The sequence below is a fragment of the Felis catus genome, chromosome E1 (genome assembly GCF_018350175.1).
Source record: "Felis catus isolate Fca126 chromosome E1, F.catus_Fca126_mat1.0, whole genome shotgun sequence".
In the NCBI taxonomy this organism is placed as follows: Eukaryota; Metazoa; Chordata; class Mammalia; order Carnivora; family Felidae; genus Felis; species Felis catus.
This window is the reverse complement of record NC_058381.1, coordinates 55,931,643-55,944,642: the sequence shown is the minus strand read 5'-3', so window position 1 is coordinate 55,944,642 and position 13,000 is coordinate 55,931,643. Positions and strand designations below refer to the sequence as shown.

The 13,000-nt window shown below is 55.7% G+C and overlaps 1 protein-coding gene across 14 annotated transcripts in view; it reads right to left on the bottom strand.

Annotated features, from left to right (window-relative positions):
- LLGL2 (LLGL scribble cell polarity complex component 2) overlaps positions 1–13,000 on the bottom strand; it is a 34,484-nt gene that overhangs the window by 7,750 nt on the left and 13,734 nt on the right. For 13 of the 14 annotated variants that reach the window (XM_045044822.1, XM_045044823.1, XM_045044824.1 and 10 more), the window contains 8 exons: positions 5,884–5,981; positions 4,555–4,636; positions 4,148–4,263; positions 3,551–3,709; positions 1,644–1,806; positions 1,369–1,501; positions 1,003–1,057; positions 251–405 (listed from right to left, as the gene is read on the bottom strand). In XM_045044822.1, the coding sequence (XP_044900757.1) occupies positions 251–405; positions 1,003–1,057; positions 1,369–1,501; positions 1,644–1,806; positions 3,551–3,709; positions 4,148–4,263; positions 4,555–4,636; positions 5,884–5,981 (961 nt within the window). Of the gene's footprint in view, positions 1–250; positions 406–1,002; positions 1,058–1,368; positions 1,502–1,643; positions 1,807–3,550; positions 3,710–4,147; positions 4,264–4,554; positions 4,637–5,883; positions 5,982–7,152; positions 7,220–13,000 lie in introns of those variants that run through there. The other variant, XM_045044826.1, reaches the window with a different exon arrangement.

The window sequence follows — 13,000 nt, the reverse complement described above, 5'->3', positions numbered from 1 at the left end:
CTTTGCCTCAGCTAGGTAGCTGTTAAGCCCCACAGCCTAGATCTGCCTGCCTTGGGCTCAGTCCCATCAGAGCCGAGAAAGGGTGAAGAGGGTTCAGAGCAGGTGGGAGGTGTGGCCAGCAAGGATGAAGCCACAAGTGGGGGAAGGGAAAGGCACTGAGAAGGGTGCAGGGGGGCTGAGGGGCTCAGGTAGTGGTGCGTTTGGAAATGGACAGGCCGCATCCCCTCACCCACTTCCCAAGCCCACCTACCTGAAGCAGGGTCTGCCTCACCAAGGACAGTAAAGTCAATGACACGGGAGGTGAAGTCGAAGGCTGTCTGTTGGCCGTCGTGGACCACCGAGATGCAGTGGCGGTCCCCATAGCTGGCCCGCGGCATGCCCCCCTGGAAGATGGTGAAAGGCAACCTGGCGGGCACAGAAGAGCCGTGGGGTGGGCTGGGGCTCCCAACAGTACCTCAGCCACAGGCTGAGCTGACAGCTTAGACTTTCCAGGGATCAGAGTGGCAGGACCAGGGAGGGAGCCCAGTCTCAAAGTAAGTGCTCATTCAAGGTCCCCAGAAGGGGTGGGGTGGACCGCCCTCTCTTCCTGACTGCAATAACCCAGGAGAACTTGGGGGTGAGGTGGGGGCACCCAGGCTGGGGTTCCTGAGCCTCTGTAGCCACTCCTGCTTTACCCCGGGTTCCACCCCCAGCCCACCCTACTCCTGTTTACGCGTCAGGTTTCCCTGTATGTCTCTGAAGAAACAGGTCTCCTGCTGAAACAGAGTCTGAAAACGGCTGATCTGAATCATCTTTCCGGGAGGGTGGAGGGAAAGGTCAGAAATGTTTGCTCAGGAATTAGCCATGAGAGGTATGAATGAATAGCCCTCTCTCCCTTTGCTGGCATCTCAGACACCGATGTGGGACCCCCAAGGCACTCCCTAGACACCGCCTCCCACAAGCAGAGGCCAGAGTAGCCCCTCGGAAGGCTGCTGAAAGGGAGGACAGAGCACGGATACCTACCCCTGCTTGGTGATCAGCCAGAAGATTTTGGTAATAGCTTTGCAAGGAAAAGGACCTACAAGACAAGGAACCAGCTTGAATGGGCCCTCCACCCATGTCCATAGGGCCCAGACCCTTCATGCCCATACCCATGCAGCAGATTACATAGGAGTCTTGCTCTGAGCAGTCCCTCGAGAAAGCCACGACGGGCATCTGAAAATCTGCTGCACAATTTTGGACAGAGCCTTCACTTCTCTGGGCCCCAGTTTTGCTTCTAGGAGTTGGGCACCTACACCCGAATGTGGGGAAGACAGACTGGGAACAGAGGACACTGCTTTGCAAGTGACAGGGCAGGGCCAGGCCCCATTAGGCGGACGGAGCACTGACCGTAAGGCACACAGTTGCGCAGGGGCTCCGAGTGCTGGGTGTCGCTGGACACAGGCCACTGGCAATAGCTGCCGTCGGAATGGCAGCTGACAATCAGGTGGCCGTCCCGCCGCCAGCAGACGTTCTCCAGTTGCTGCAGAGGGAGAGAGGGAAAGCGCGCAGGCTGGGGTCAGGGTGGTGGTCCTGTGCCCGCAGGTCTCAGCACAAGGGCTTTAGGTGACTCGGGGGCCTGAGAGCGCCACGCGGCACCCGCCACCATCCCAGGCGCCGCCTACCTGGCTGCTGAGGAAATGGCCAAGCACGCAGCTGCCCCGCAGGTCCCAGACAACGATGAGGCCGCGGCTGTAGCCGATGAGGACCTGGTTGGGGTCGCGGGGGTGCTCCTGCAGAGCTTCCACCATCTCGAACACCCGCCGGTGGCGGGCGTCCTCGGGCAACCTGGCCGAGGGAAGCACTGTGAGCCCACCACGCTGCTGCCACCAACAGGGCAGGACGGAGCATGTGGCACAGTTGCTCACGGCGTGCAAGTGCCAGCGTGGGAAGATCGCAGGGAGGGAGAAGCCATGCGCACAAGAGGACAAGGATATATAGAAACCTATATATCCTGTGTATCCATCCACAAACGCAGGCGGCTACACTACTACGAAGAAAGGCAAGGCAGTGGCTTCCAGAAGAGTTGATGCGGTGGCTACCTCGGGGGAAGGAGGGACTCGTGACTGGGAAGGACAGCGGGGGCTCCTGGGAGGCTGGCAAAGTTCTATTTCTTTGTCCAGGGGGTGGCTGCAGGGACGCTCACTTTACAAGAATCCATTAAACCGCACATTCATACTTAGTGCGTTTCTGTAGAAGTGGTATTTCATAAGGAAACAGTTTTTAAAACCCACAAAATAAAACTCCCTACATTAGGTTGATCTGGCCTTGAGCCCTGTCCCCCTCCTCCTCCTCTGGGCCTGGAATGCTGACGTGAAGTCTGGAGGTGCTGAAGCCAACAGCAGACCATGAGGTGGCAGGCAACGGACCAAGAACCCACACCAAAGAGGGAGAGCAGGAAACACAGACACCTGGACCCCTCTCTGCCAACCCAAGCCAAACCTCTTTTCATTTAGAACAGGATTTACACTGGGAGGAGGGGCTTCCTGGGGCACTCAGGCTGGGGGAGGCCCCCCCGCAACTAGACTCCCACCAGCACAGAGTCAGGTGGGTGCCGGCAGGGCCACACGTGAGGAACAGGTCCTCCTGCTGTCCTGGCCACAGACGGGGCGCCCAGGCTGAGAAGCCTCCATGCCTGCTGACCCGCAAACAGTCCTGCTCTGACCGTGGTCGTGCTGCCCTGACGCTACCCTGCCGGGTGGGAAAGACAGACGTTTGGGCTCAGGCGGAGCCAGCCCCAAGTAGGAATCCTCCCAAACCCAGCGACACTCTTCCTTGGACAGTGGGCCCTGAGCGATGTGAGCACGTTGGAAGGCCAGTCCTTTCGGGACCAGGGTCCTGCTCGCTTGAGCCTGAAGCAGCCCCACATCCCAGGACCCCGGCCTCCTCTGTCCCGTGAAATGGCAAAACATTCCACCACTGCCAGTGCTTCGTCTCCTCCTCCTTTGGACCCTGGCACTCTCTCTCCACACTCAGACCTGATCTGACTCCCTCTCTGTTGCCGACATCATCGTCATGGAGCAAAGCCTCCAGAGTGATCCGAAGAAACCTACAGGCTTATGGCTGTCCAAGAGCTTTGGCCATGGGGCCTGCATGCAAACGAAAACTTAGCACGGACACCAAAACATAAATCTCACCAGGAGTTGCCCCACCTGACGTGGCAACACGAGGTTTGGGCCCCACCTGCCCCCCTGCGGAGCCCCTGGGGTTTTGAAATTCACATGATCAGCGTGATGACTGCCGGACTGAGACTTGGTGACATTACGAAATCATTTTGAGCATCATTTTCCTCATCTTTAAATGAAATGACAGGTTACCCCCAAGACTCCTCAGAGTGCTATGGTGCTAACACATTATGGGGCGAGAGTCTCAAGTTAAGGGACAGGTTGGGGGCTGAGAGTCTCTTCTCCCCTCCCTGTAGACTTCCCAGGAGAGAAATTATGAGCTCCCGAGACACTACTGGGACTCAAGGGAGAAGGCCACGCTCAGTTGGAGGGAACAGCTTCCTAATGGCACAAGGTGTCCAGCTCACCCCTGCAGCACAGCGTCCGAGCCGATGGTCCGGTCCCCCAGCGTGCGGAAGGCCGGCAGCTGCACCGCAAACACGGTGCCACTCTCGGTGCCCAGGTAGAGGAGCTCGCGGGAGGAATGAGGCAGGACCACAGTGATCTGTGTGGCACTGGGGGCGGCCCTGAGGACGAGAATGGCTGCCTGTGAGCTGGCTGCCACTCAGGCAGGGGAGACCCCGGGGTTAGGATCCCCGACTCCCGGCTGCCCTCAGCAGTCCTGGGAAAGGCCGTGGCTGGGGAAAGCGGGCCCGTGAGGTCCTTTAACGGGGTCTGATGGTGTCTTGGGCCAGGACAAACATTTTGAGTGTCTCCTGCCAAGACAGAAGACAGATGGTAGAGAGCTTGGGCTAGGAGGCAGAAAAAACTCCCAGAGCCTCCTGTGCAGACGGTGTAGGCGTGGAGGGCCCTGCTCCTCCAGAGCACCCGCATGTGGGGATGTGTTGGCTCAAACAACTGCCAGGACCACCAAGGGCTCCACAGGACCTTCACAGGGTGATTCCACCCAGGAGTTGGGTGCGCCGGTCAGGCTGGCCGGAAGAAGATGGGTACCAGGTCCTTACCCTGGGGGGCCACGCAGCGTGAAACTCTCATCTTCCTGTAGCTCTGACACCCCTCCTCTGACCTTCAGGCTCCACAGGTGGAGGCTGTTGTCGTCCAGCAGGGTGACCAGCTGGCACTAGGGAGGGAAGGGGACAGGAACCAGGAGTGTGTGGTGTCGCTAACCAGGGAGGGCCAGCATTCACTGGAGCCCTTCACACTGGGGTGGCCCACCCCACGCCGGTTGATTCAGGGAGCCCCAGAACCAAAAGACCCCTGGCTGTTCTTAGGGTGGTCTGTGAACCGCAGCTGGGGGAAGGGAGGTGGTCCCAGGCCCTCCTATCAGAACCAAACCCAGGACTACTAAACGCCTGGCTCTCCCCACCCCTTCCAGGTGATGTGAGTAGGAGGATGCGGAGGGCCCCCTCACCTGGCCAGGTAGGAAGTAGATCTGCACCACAGCGTTGTTCTCCCGGTGCAAACCCATGAACTCCACCCCTGGGGCACCATAGCTACGAGTGGCAGGCTCAGGAAAAGCTCCAGAAGGCAGGACACCACCCCTTCCCGCCCAAGGGCCAGGACCTCTGGGCCCACGTGGCAAGGAGTGTAAATACCTCAGCATCACAGAAGGGCTTGCCCTCCTCCCAGACGGCAGTGACCGGGGCCTTGGGTTGGGAGGAGACGGCAGTGGCCCTGGCCCAAGGGCCCTTGGCCAGCGGTGATGTCACCCCGAGGTGGAGCCAGCTCCAACCAGGGAGAACTTTTCCAGCCAGGCAGGTGTGTGTGTGTGGGGGGGGGGGCAGGGGCGGGCAGACACCCTAGGATGGTGAAGATTTATCCCGGTAACTGTTGGGCTGCTTCCTACAGTGCCCAGTACCCCCCACCCCCCCCCCCCCCCGCCACCTGAGCTGCAACAAACCCATCAGCTACCACAAGGTGGCACCTGAGAAAAAGACAGGGCACCCCCACGGGTCCACCCCAGCAGCTGTGGCACCGGGGATTGGTAACCAGGATGTGGCTGTAGCCTGGCAATGATTAACCAGCTGAGGGAGTGCTATCTGCCACCTCCAGCCTAGGCCAGCCCGCTAGAGGTGTCCCCGCCTCCCCCGCCCCTGCTGCCTAAGAGGAACAGGAGGGAGCCGCAGCCTCACTGGAGGCTCCAGCCAGGCTCCCCATGGGTGGTTCCCCATCTCCTGGTACTCCCACGTCCCAACTGGCTCAACTCTAGGGACTCAGGGGGGATTTGGGGCTGGGGAAGTTCCCAGACTTGTAGTCCAGGCCAGAGGACCCAAGCGGTGATCCTTCATCATCCTGGAACCCTCGGGCTTGCCTCTGAAACGCAGAGGCCCCCGCAGCCCAGAACCAATGCTTTGGATAAAATGTGGCCCTTTCAGAGCAATGTTCTGCCAACCAGGAGTCAGTTCTACTCTCTGATGTGCCTGTGTGTACATGGCAGGTATGCACGGTTGGGGAGAATCTGGAAGGCTTAGCACTGCTCTTCAAACCCAAGGACACCCTGGTTTGGACAGCACCCTGGGCCTGCTACCCCAGGTCTACTAAGTGGGAGAAAGGAAAACAAAACAAAAAACTTGACTCCACCTCCGGCATTTGGGGCTGACTCCCAAGAGGCTACGCAAGAGGGTTCCCCAAGAGGGAACATCCCAGTACCAGGAGGGGTCATCTACAAGTGACTTTTGTTTGAATCCCACTAACGCCAGGGCCCCTCCCCCAGTGGGAGCTGGGAGGACAGAAAGGATACAGCTTGACGGCTCCAGAGCGGGTGCCGATGGCCAGGATGCGCAGAGACGGGCTGTAGCCAAGGGCGCTGGGCTGGTGTGGGAAGCCATGCTCCACTGTCTGCAACGAGAACCATGTGGGTATGGAACCTGCAGACATGTCCCCTCTGCCCCGCCACGGCTGGGGCACCAGGGCCGGACAGAGGAGCTGCAGCACAGAGCCACCTCCATCAGGAAGGAGAAATTCAGTCACGTTCAGGTTCCTACCCAGATACCTGAGTGCTGAGTCAATCCCAGACCCGTTTGTGACCCAGTCTTAGGCCCTGGGGCCAGCCCTGGGAGCACATTCTCCCCCGACACCACACTGGCCACTCGATGCTTTCCAGGAACTCTGACTTGGTTCCTCTACCACCCATACTGTGGGTGACTGACCCAGTCCTCCTGTGGGGGGTAAGGGAAGCTTTGGGGGAGGCTGCCACAATGGACCAGATGGCTCGGGAAGCCTGGTTGTACCACAGTCTGGGGCAGTCCCAGGGGCTAGACAGAACCCCCCAGTAGCCTGTCCCAGCTCTGGGCCATCCGAGGCTCCTCCGGGGCCAAACACCTGCTCTCTCGCAAGTCTTTCTGTCGTGAGGTCTCTCCACTATCTTTCCAGGAAAGAAGCTTCTAGAGTTTTGTTGCAGACACATGCTTTTGCTCATTTCTTCTTATAGAAATACACATTATAGAAAACTTGGGACATATGAAGGAGTTTGAAAAGGAACACAAAAATCACCCACGCTCCCACAACCAGAAGTGACCCTTGCTAACATCTGTGAGTCTTTCTTGTGTTGCGACTGTACACGCGTGTGTCTCTACTTAATACAAAGACCTGACTGGGGTTGTGCCACACGGATATATACGGACATGAAGAGCCTTGTCGCCCATTTGTCCGCCTGTATGTAGCGGGCCCAAACCGTCAAAGGCACTAAAGTGACTTTTAAACGGCTAAGGACTATTCCCTACATAAAGGTGCCCTAACTCACAAGGCTTTAGTTGTTGAACACCTTTGTTTCTGCGGGTTTTACAGTTGCCAATCAGTTGCATTGACGACCTTTCTTGGACTCCTACCTTTGCTTACAATTTGGAGTATTTCTTTAGGCAGAGGTTCCAGTTCTGGGACTCCAGGTTTAAAAGGCATGGGTGTATACACTACAGATCTGGGTTGATAAACCATCTTCAGGGAGGTTTTTGGTTGTTTTTCTCCACCAGCCCTCCCCACCCCCCGCCTCCCACCCCAGGGGATGCCGAACCTGTAGAGCTAGATCAGAGCAGGGCAAAGGATGCCAGGCAGCTGCTTTACTTTTCGTTTTTTAAAGCAATGGAGACTCTGCCCTGCAGAGAAAGGTTGTACCAGTCAGGCGGCTCTCCTTAGGCCCAGGGTCCTCCTCTAGGCTTCCCTCAGCTGTCCCATCAGGCCTCAAAGGAGCAGAAAAGGAGAAGTCCTGACGACGGTGGGCATGATAGTTTAGTAAACTCAATGCTGCCTGTTGGCTCATCCAGTCCAGGACGGTGGTTCACAGAAGGAGGCCCTGAGCTGGGGCAGGCCAGGAACAAGAGCTCCACGGAGTCTCTATTCTGGGGACACATAAGTGGAAGGGCCCCCCAGGTCTGGCTCTTTGCCAGGAACTAGTCTGCCCTACAAATGGCTATACCTGGAAGGGATGGCCTGGAGAGCAGAAGTGACCCAGCTGGAGCCCCCCCTAGCCAGCCCAGGTCCCAATTCAGCTATGTAAAAAATGCAGCGCCTGGAAAAGCCTTGGGGAGATAGCAGAGTGTCTGGAATGTAAACATTTCCCAGGAAAAGGGGAGGGGGGGGGCAGGGCATGTGATGGTGTTTGCGGGGACAAGCTCCCCCAGAGCCCCCTTCCGGCCTCAGCCAGTCTCAGATTGCTGGGGCCTCAGGAAATCAGCAGCCAGGGCTTGAGAAAAGTTTCCTGGGACGGTAGCATTTTTCGATCATCCCAATCAGCAGGAACACAAGGCCAAAGCCTCTGGAATTTGGAGGAGTCTGGGGAAAAAGTCCTGCAGGAAGGAGCCCTGTGCCCAGGAGGAGACCCGCACTGCCAAGTAGGACAGCTGTGAGCTGCACGGAGATACGGAGCATTTGTAATGTGGCCAGTGCCACCAAGGAACAGAAGTTTTCATTTTAATTAAAAAAAAATTTTTTTTAACGTTTATTTATTTTTGAGAGAGAGAGACAGAGATGGAGTGCGAGCGGGGGGGAAGGGCAAAGAGGAGACACAGAATCTGAAACAGGCTCCAGGCTCTGAGCTGTCAGCACAGAGCCCAAAACGGGGATTTGAACCCACAGACCACAAGATCATGACCTGAGCCAAAGTCAGACACTTAACTGACTGAGCCACCCAGGCACCCTTTAATTAATTTAAATTTAAGAATGGGCATACAGTTCAGTCACTGAAAAACTTTCCAGGTGAGTTCTTGGGTTCTAAAGGAACAGGGGCTGGAGTCAGGCAGACCAAGCTGCAAATCTCCCAAACTCTAAGTACAGAGCACACAGTTCCAAAGAAAATTTTGTGTCTGAATTGAAGTATGCTGTAAGTGTAAAATACACTTGGCGTTTCAAAGATTTTGTGTTAACAAAAAACCTAGAAAAACCCTCATTAATTTCTATTGACTACATGTTGAAACAATATTTTGGATGTTTTGAGTTAATAAACAAAATGTATTATCGGGCTCCTGAGTGGCTCAGTTGGTTAAGCATCCGACTTCGGCTCAGGTCACGATCTCACGGTTCGTGAGTTCAAGCCCCACATCAGGTTCTGTGCTGACAGCTCAGAGCCTAGAGCCTGCTTTGGATTCTGTGTCTCCCTCTCTCTCAGCCCCTCCTCTATTCACACTCTGTCATGTGCATGCACGCACTCTCTCTCAAAAATAAATAAACGTTTTTAAAAAATTAAAAACAAAATACATCATCAAAGTTAATCTCACTTGTCTAAAAAATGTTGTAATGCAGCTGCTAGGACATTTTAAGTTACACATGTGGCTCATGTTATATTCCTGTTGGGCCGAGGTGCTGCCCTAGACAATTCTGCCTCAGGATATGGGCAAGAAAGTCAAGCCAAAGAGAAAACGGAGTGCAGCTTTTTTTTTCTGTTAGCCTCTCCAGCCACACGTTATCCTACCAACCCACCGGCAGGAAGTTCTCCTACATCCCACCTGACTTATTCCTGCTGGTGGGCCTCTTTTCCTTAATCTGGAGGGAGACAAAGGTTGGACCCATCCTTCAGTCTCTTGTACTTCTCATTTCCCACCGCCTCTCTCTACTGCCTCTGGTCTCCACCTTCTTTTCCATAAGCTGGTTTAGAAAGAATGGGGACTGGGGCGCCCGGGTGGCTCAGTTGGTTAAGCATCCGACCTTTTTTTTTTTTAGGCTTATTTATTTTTGAGACAGAGAGGGAGAAAGAGAACGTGCGTGTGCATGAGCACAAGCAGGAGAGGGGCAGAGGGAGAGAGAATCCCAAGCAGGCTCCACATGGTCAGCGTAGAGCCCAATGCGGGGCTTGAACCAACAAATTGTGAGATCATGACCTGAGCCAAAATCAAGTGTCGGGTGTTCAACTGACTGAGCCACCCAGGCACCCCAGCATCTAGCTCTTGATTTCAGCTCAGGTTCATGATCTCATGTGGGATCGTGCCCCGTGTCGGGACGGGGATTCTCTCTCCCTCTCTCTCTGCCCCTGCTCTTTCTCTCTTCTCTTTCAAAAAAGATAAAGTTAAAAAAAAAAAAAAAAAAAAAAAGAAAGGCAACATCATGGATGGAACTAGAGTGCATTATGCTAAGCGAAATAAGTCAGAGGAAGACAAATATCCTAGGACTTCACTCATATGTGGATTTTAAGATACAAAACAGATGAACATAAAGGAAGCAAAAATAATATAAAAACAGGGAGGGGGACAAACCAGAAGAGACTCTTAAACACAGAGAAAAGACTGAGGGTTGCTGGAGGTGGGGTGTTGGGTAGGGGGATGGGCTCAATGGGCAAGGGGCATTAAGGAAGACACTTGTTGGGGTGGGCACTGGGTGTTATATGTAAGTGATGAATCACTAAACTCTACTCCTGAAATCACTGTTACACTGTACGTTAACTAGCTTGGATGTAAGTTAAAATAGTAATAAAAATAAAAATAAACACATACATACGTATCAAAAAAAGAAAGAACAAATGGGGACTGAGTCAGGCCCCCCAGGCTTTGAATCCCCTTCTGCCACTTAAAATGCCTTGGGACTTGGGTGAGCTCTTTGCCTCTCTGAGCCTCATTTTACGTCTGATAAATGGGAGGATACCTACGACTGCATCGAGCAGGACCACCCGCAGCTTCAACAAAACCCTCAAGAAGACAGACGGTGGCTGGAAGGTTCAGCCCACCCCCAGAGCACAAAGGCCTTGCCCCCTAGAGCCTGCCTTCCTCCTGAGGCATCAGTCCCTGGAATTCCTCAGGATACCTTCCTCAAGGGATCATGGCTCCCCCAAGAACAAAATGAGGGGAGGAAGCATCATGGTGCCCGTACCTGGGCAGGGACCAAGAGAGTAGGTTCAAATGTAATTAGTGTGGGGACAGGGGATTCCCCAGGACTGCGGAGGGGTGGGGAAGAGAGGCAAACATGCAAATAAAGCCCACAAATCCCCAAAGGAGGCTGCAAACCTGAGTGCAGGCAGGGGGAGGAGGTGTGGCCCCAGACCCGTTCCAAGAGGCCTGGGGGTCTTGTTGGGAATGGGGAAAGAGGGGGTTTGCATTTGGGGAGAGGACAGAGGTCAGTTAGGGAGGAGCTAGAAACCCAGAGCAGCCTGGCCTCCCCTTTCCTTGGCTGTCCCATCCCCCAACTTCTGACAGCTTTTAAAGACGCAGCCCCCCAGCAGAGTACGAGGTCGATGCGGGGCACAGGAAGTGGACTCAGCCCCAGGGGTGCCCTGCTGTGGGACTGCCAAGGCACACAGCAGCCCTGAATCATCCCTCCACCCAGGACAAGGGGTGGGAAGGGGCCTCAGCCTAGGACAGCAGAGGCCTCCAGCTCAAATTCAAGCTGGGAGGTTGCCCCAAAGCCTGACAGCCACTGATGCCAGCCTCCCCTACCTCCTGAGCTCAGCATCCAGCCTACCTGGCCCTGCCCCTATCCTGCTACCTGGCTCAGGTGACCTCTGCCAAGCGGGGAGAGAACAATGAACTCTTTTGACAGCAGTTGGGAAAGGAGAGATTTGTAGGAGCCGCCAAACTGCAACATTAGCCTAGTGCAGGGAAGAAAGCCCCGTCTGTCTCTTGCTGGCTCCAGGACCCCATTTCAAGTTCTCGGAAGGGAGAGAGCAAAGGCTGTTGGTCAGAGACAGTGGGGGCCCTTCATCTTGTCCTCAGTGAGGGAGGACGCCGGCCAAGATCCAGGGCCTAGGATCTTGCTGGGGGGCTGGAAGGAGGGCTGTCTAGGGCCAGAGGGGTCACGCCCAGCCGCTGGGCTGGGTGGCACTGCCCTGTACTGGGTGTGGTCAGCTCAGATTCCTGGCGGTGGCAGCAACCTGGCCCTCCCTGTGTGGCTGTCACCTGACACCAGGGGCCCAGCCACAAAAAAGCCAAGACAAAACAACCTGGTCCTGGACAGGGGCAGCCGGTCAGGAACACACTGTTTGTTCAGGGCCTGGGGGTGGGGGCAGTGTGGGCGGGCTGGGCAGGAAGGGCGCAGAGCCGTTATCAACGGCTGGTTTCACCAGGGGAGGGAGGGGCCTCAAGTGATTTCCAAGGAAGGAGTTTCACTATGGCATGAAGTTTCTGTCCCCTTGGCATCACTTCCTCCCCACTGACATGTCCAGCAGGCTCCACAGTCCCCTCATCTTGTCCTCGATGGCTCAGAAGACTAGGTCAAGCGGAAAGAAACGGAGGCTTGGGAGGTGAGGCCGCCACCCTCAGGGGCCAGCTGGTAGGTAGATGGAACCGGGGGGACCTTGTTCCCAGCCGGCGCTACCACTTGCCATATACTCAGGCTGTGCAAACCCTAGAGGCCTCAGTTTTCTCACCTGCAGAATGGGAACGCCACCAGCTGTGAGGCACCGGTCATGAGGATGGGGTGAGGCACCAACTGTGTACCAGGCACCATTCAAAGCCATTTAACTTGCTTAGCGTGCCAGCCTGGATGTAGAGACTATTACGATGCCCACTTTATAGATGAGGGAATTGAGGAGCCGAGAGGGTAAGTAACGTACGTGTCTGCAGTGACTTAGTGAGAAAGTGGCACAGCTGGCATCTAGACTCAGGCCATCTGGCTCCAGCCTCCCTGCCCCTAACCACGGAACCACCCAGCCCCTTAGCTGGTTGGCTGAGGGTTCAGAGAATCCATCTACAGGCACAGCTCCTTCCCAGAGACCACCAGTCTGGTCTGCACACTGCTTGCTGCACCAGCCGTAGGCACCCTTCAGAGGGCCCCTCACCTCCGTGTTAATAACACCTGCACTGATGGGCCACCCAAGGCTCAGAACTCCAGCTCTGTGTATCCATCCCCCTGTGTGCGGACACCCAAGGCTTCCAAGGTTCCCCAAACTCAGTCTCGGGCCAGAGAAGGCCCATAGGGCTGTGCTCTGAATCCCTAGCCACCAGCCACGCACAGCCTTGCAACTTAGACCTTAACTCATTTAACCTTCCCACCAACTCTCTGGGGTAGCTCCTGTCGTCTCCCCTGGACAGATGAGTGAGTTGCCCAAGGTCACCCACCTGGTGAACCTTGACACTCAATTCTGGGGCTGGCACCACTAACCCCTGGACCAAACTGCCTCTCAATAAATGGATAACCGTTGTTATTCTGTCCAAATTAAACGTATCACTTTCCCTTAACCTGCTCCTCACCTCTCCTGGGCTCCCCACCCCAGTGCCTGGCACCATTAACCGCCCGGGATGGCACCCCCACAGTCACGCTGGGCACCCACCGCCCTTCCCTGCCCCCCTTACTCCTACACCCCCATTGAGCACCAGGCCTCATGCCCTAAATAGTTCTCTAATCCAGCGGTCCTCGGCTAGGGGCCACTGGGCAGTGTCTGGAGACATTTCTGGCTGTACATCTTGGGAGAGCAGGGCCAGGCATGCTGCTAAACTGTTCTC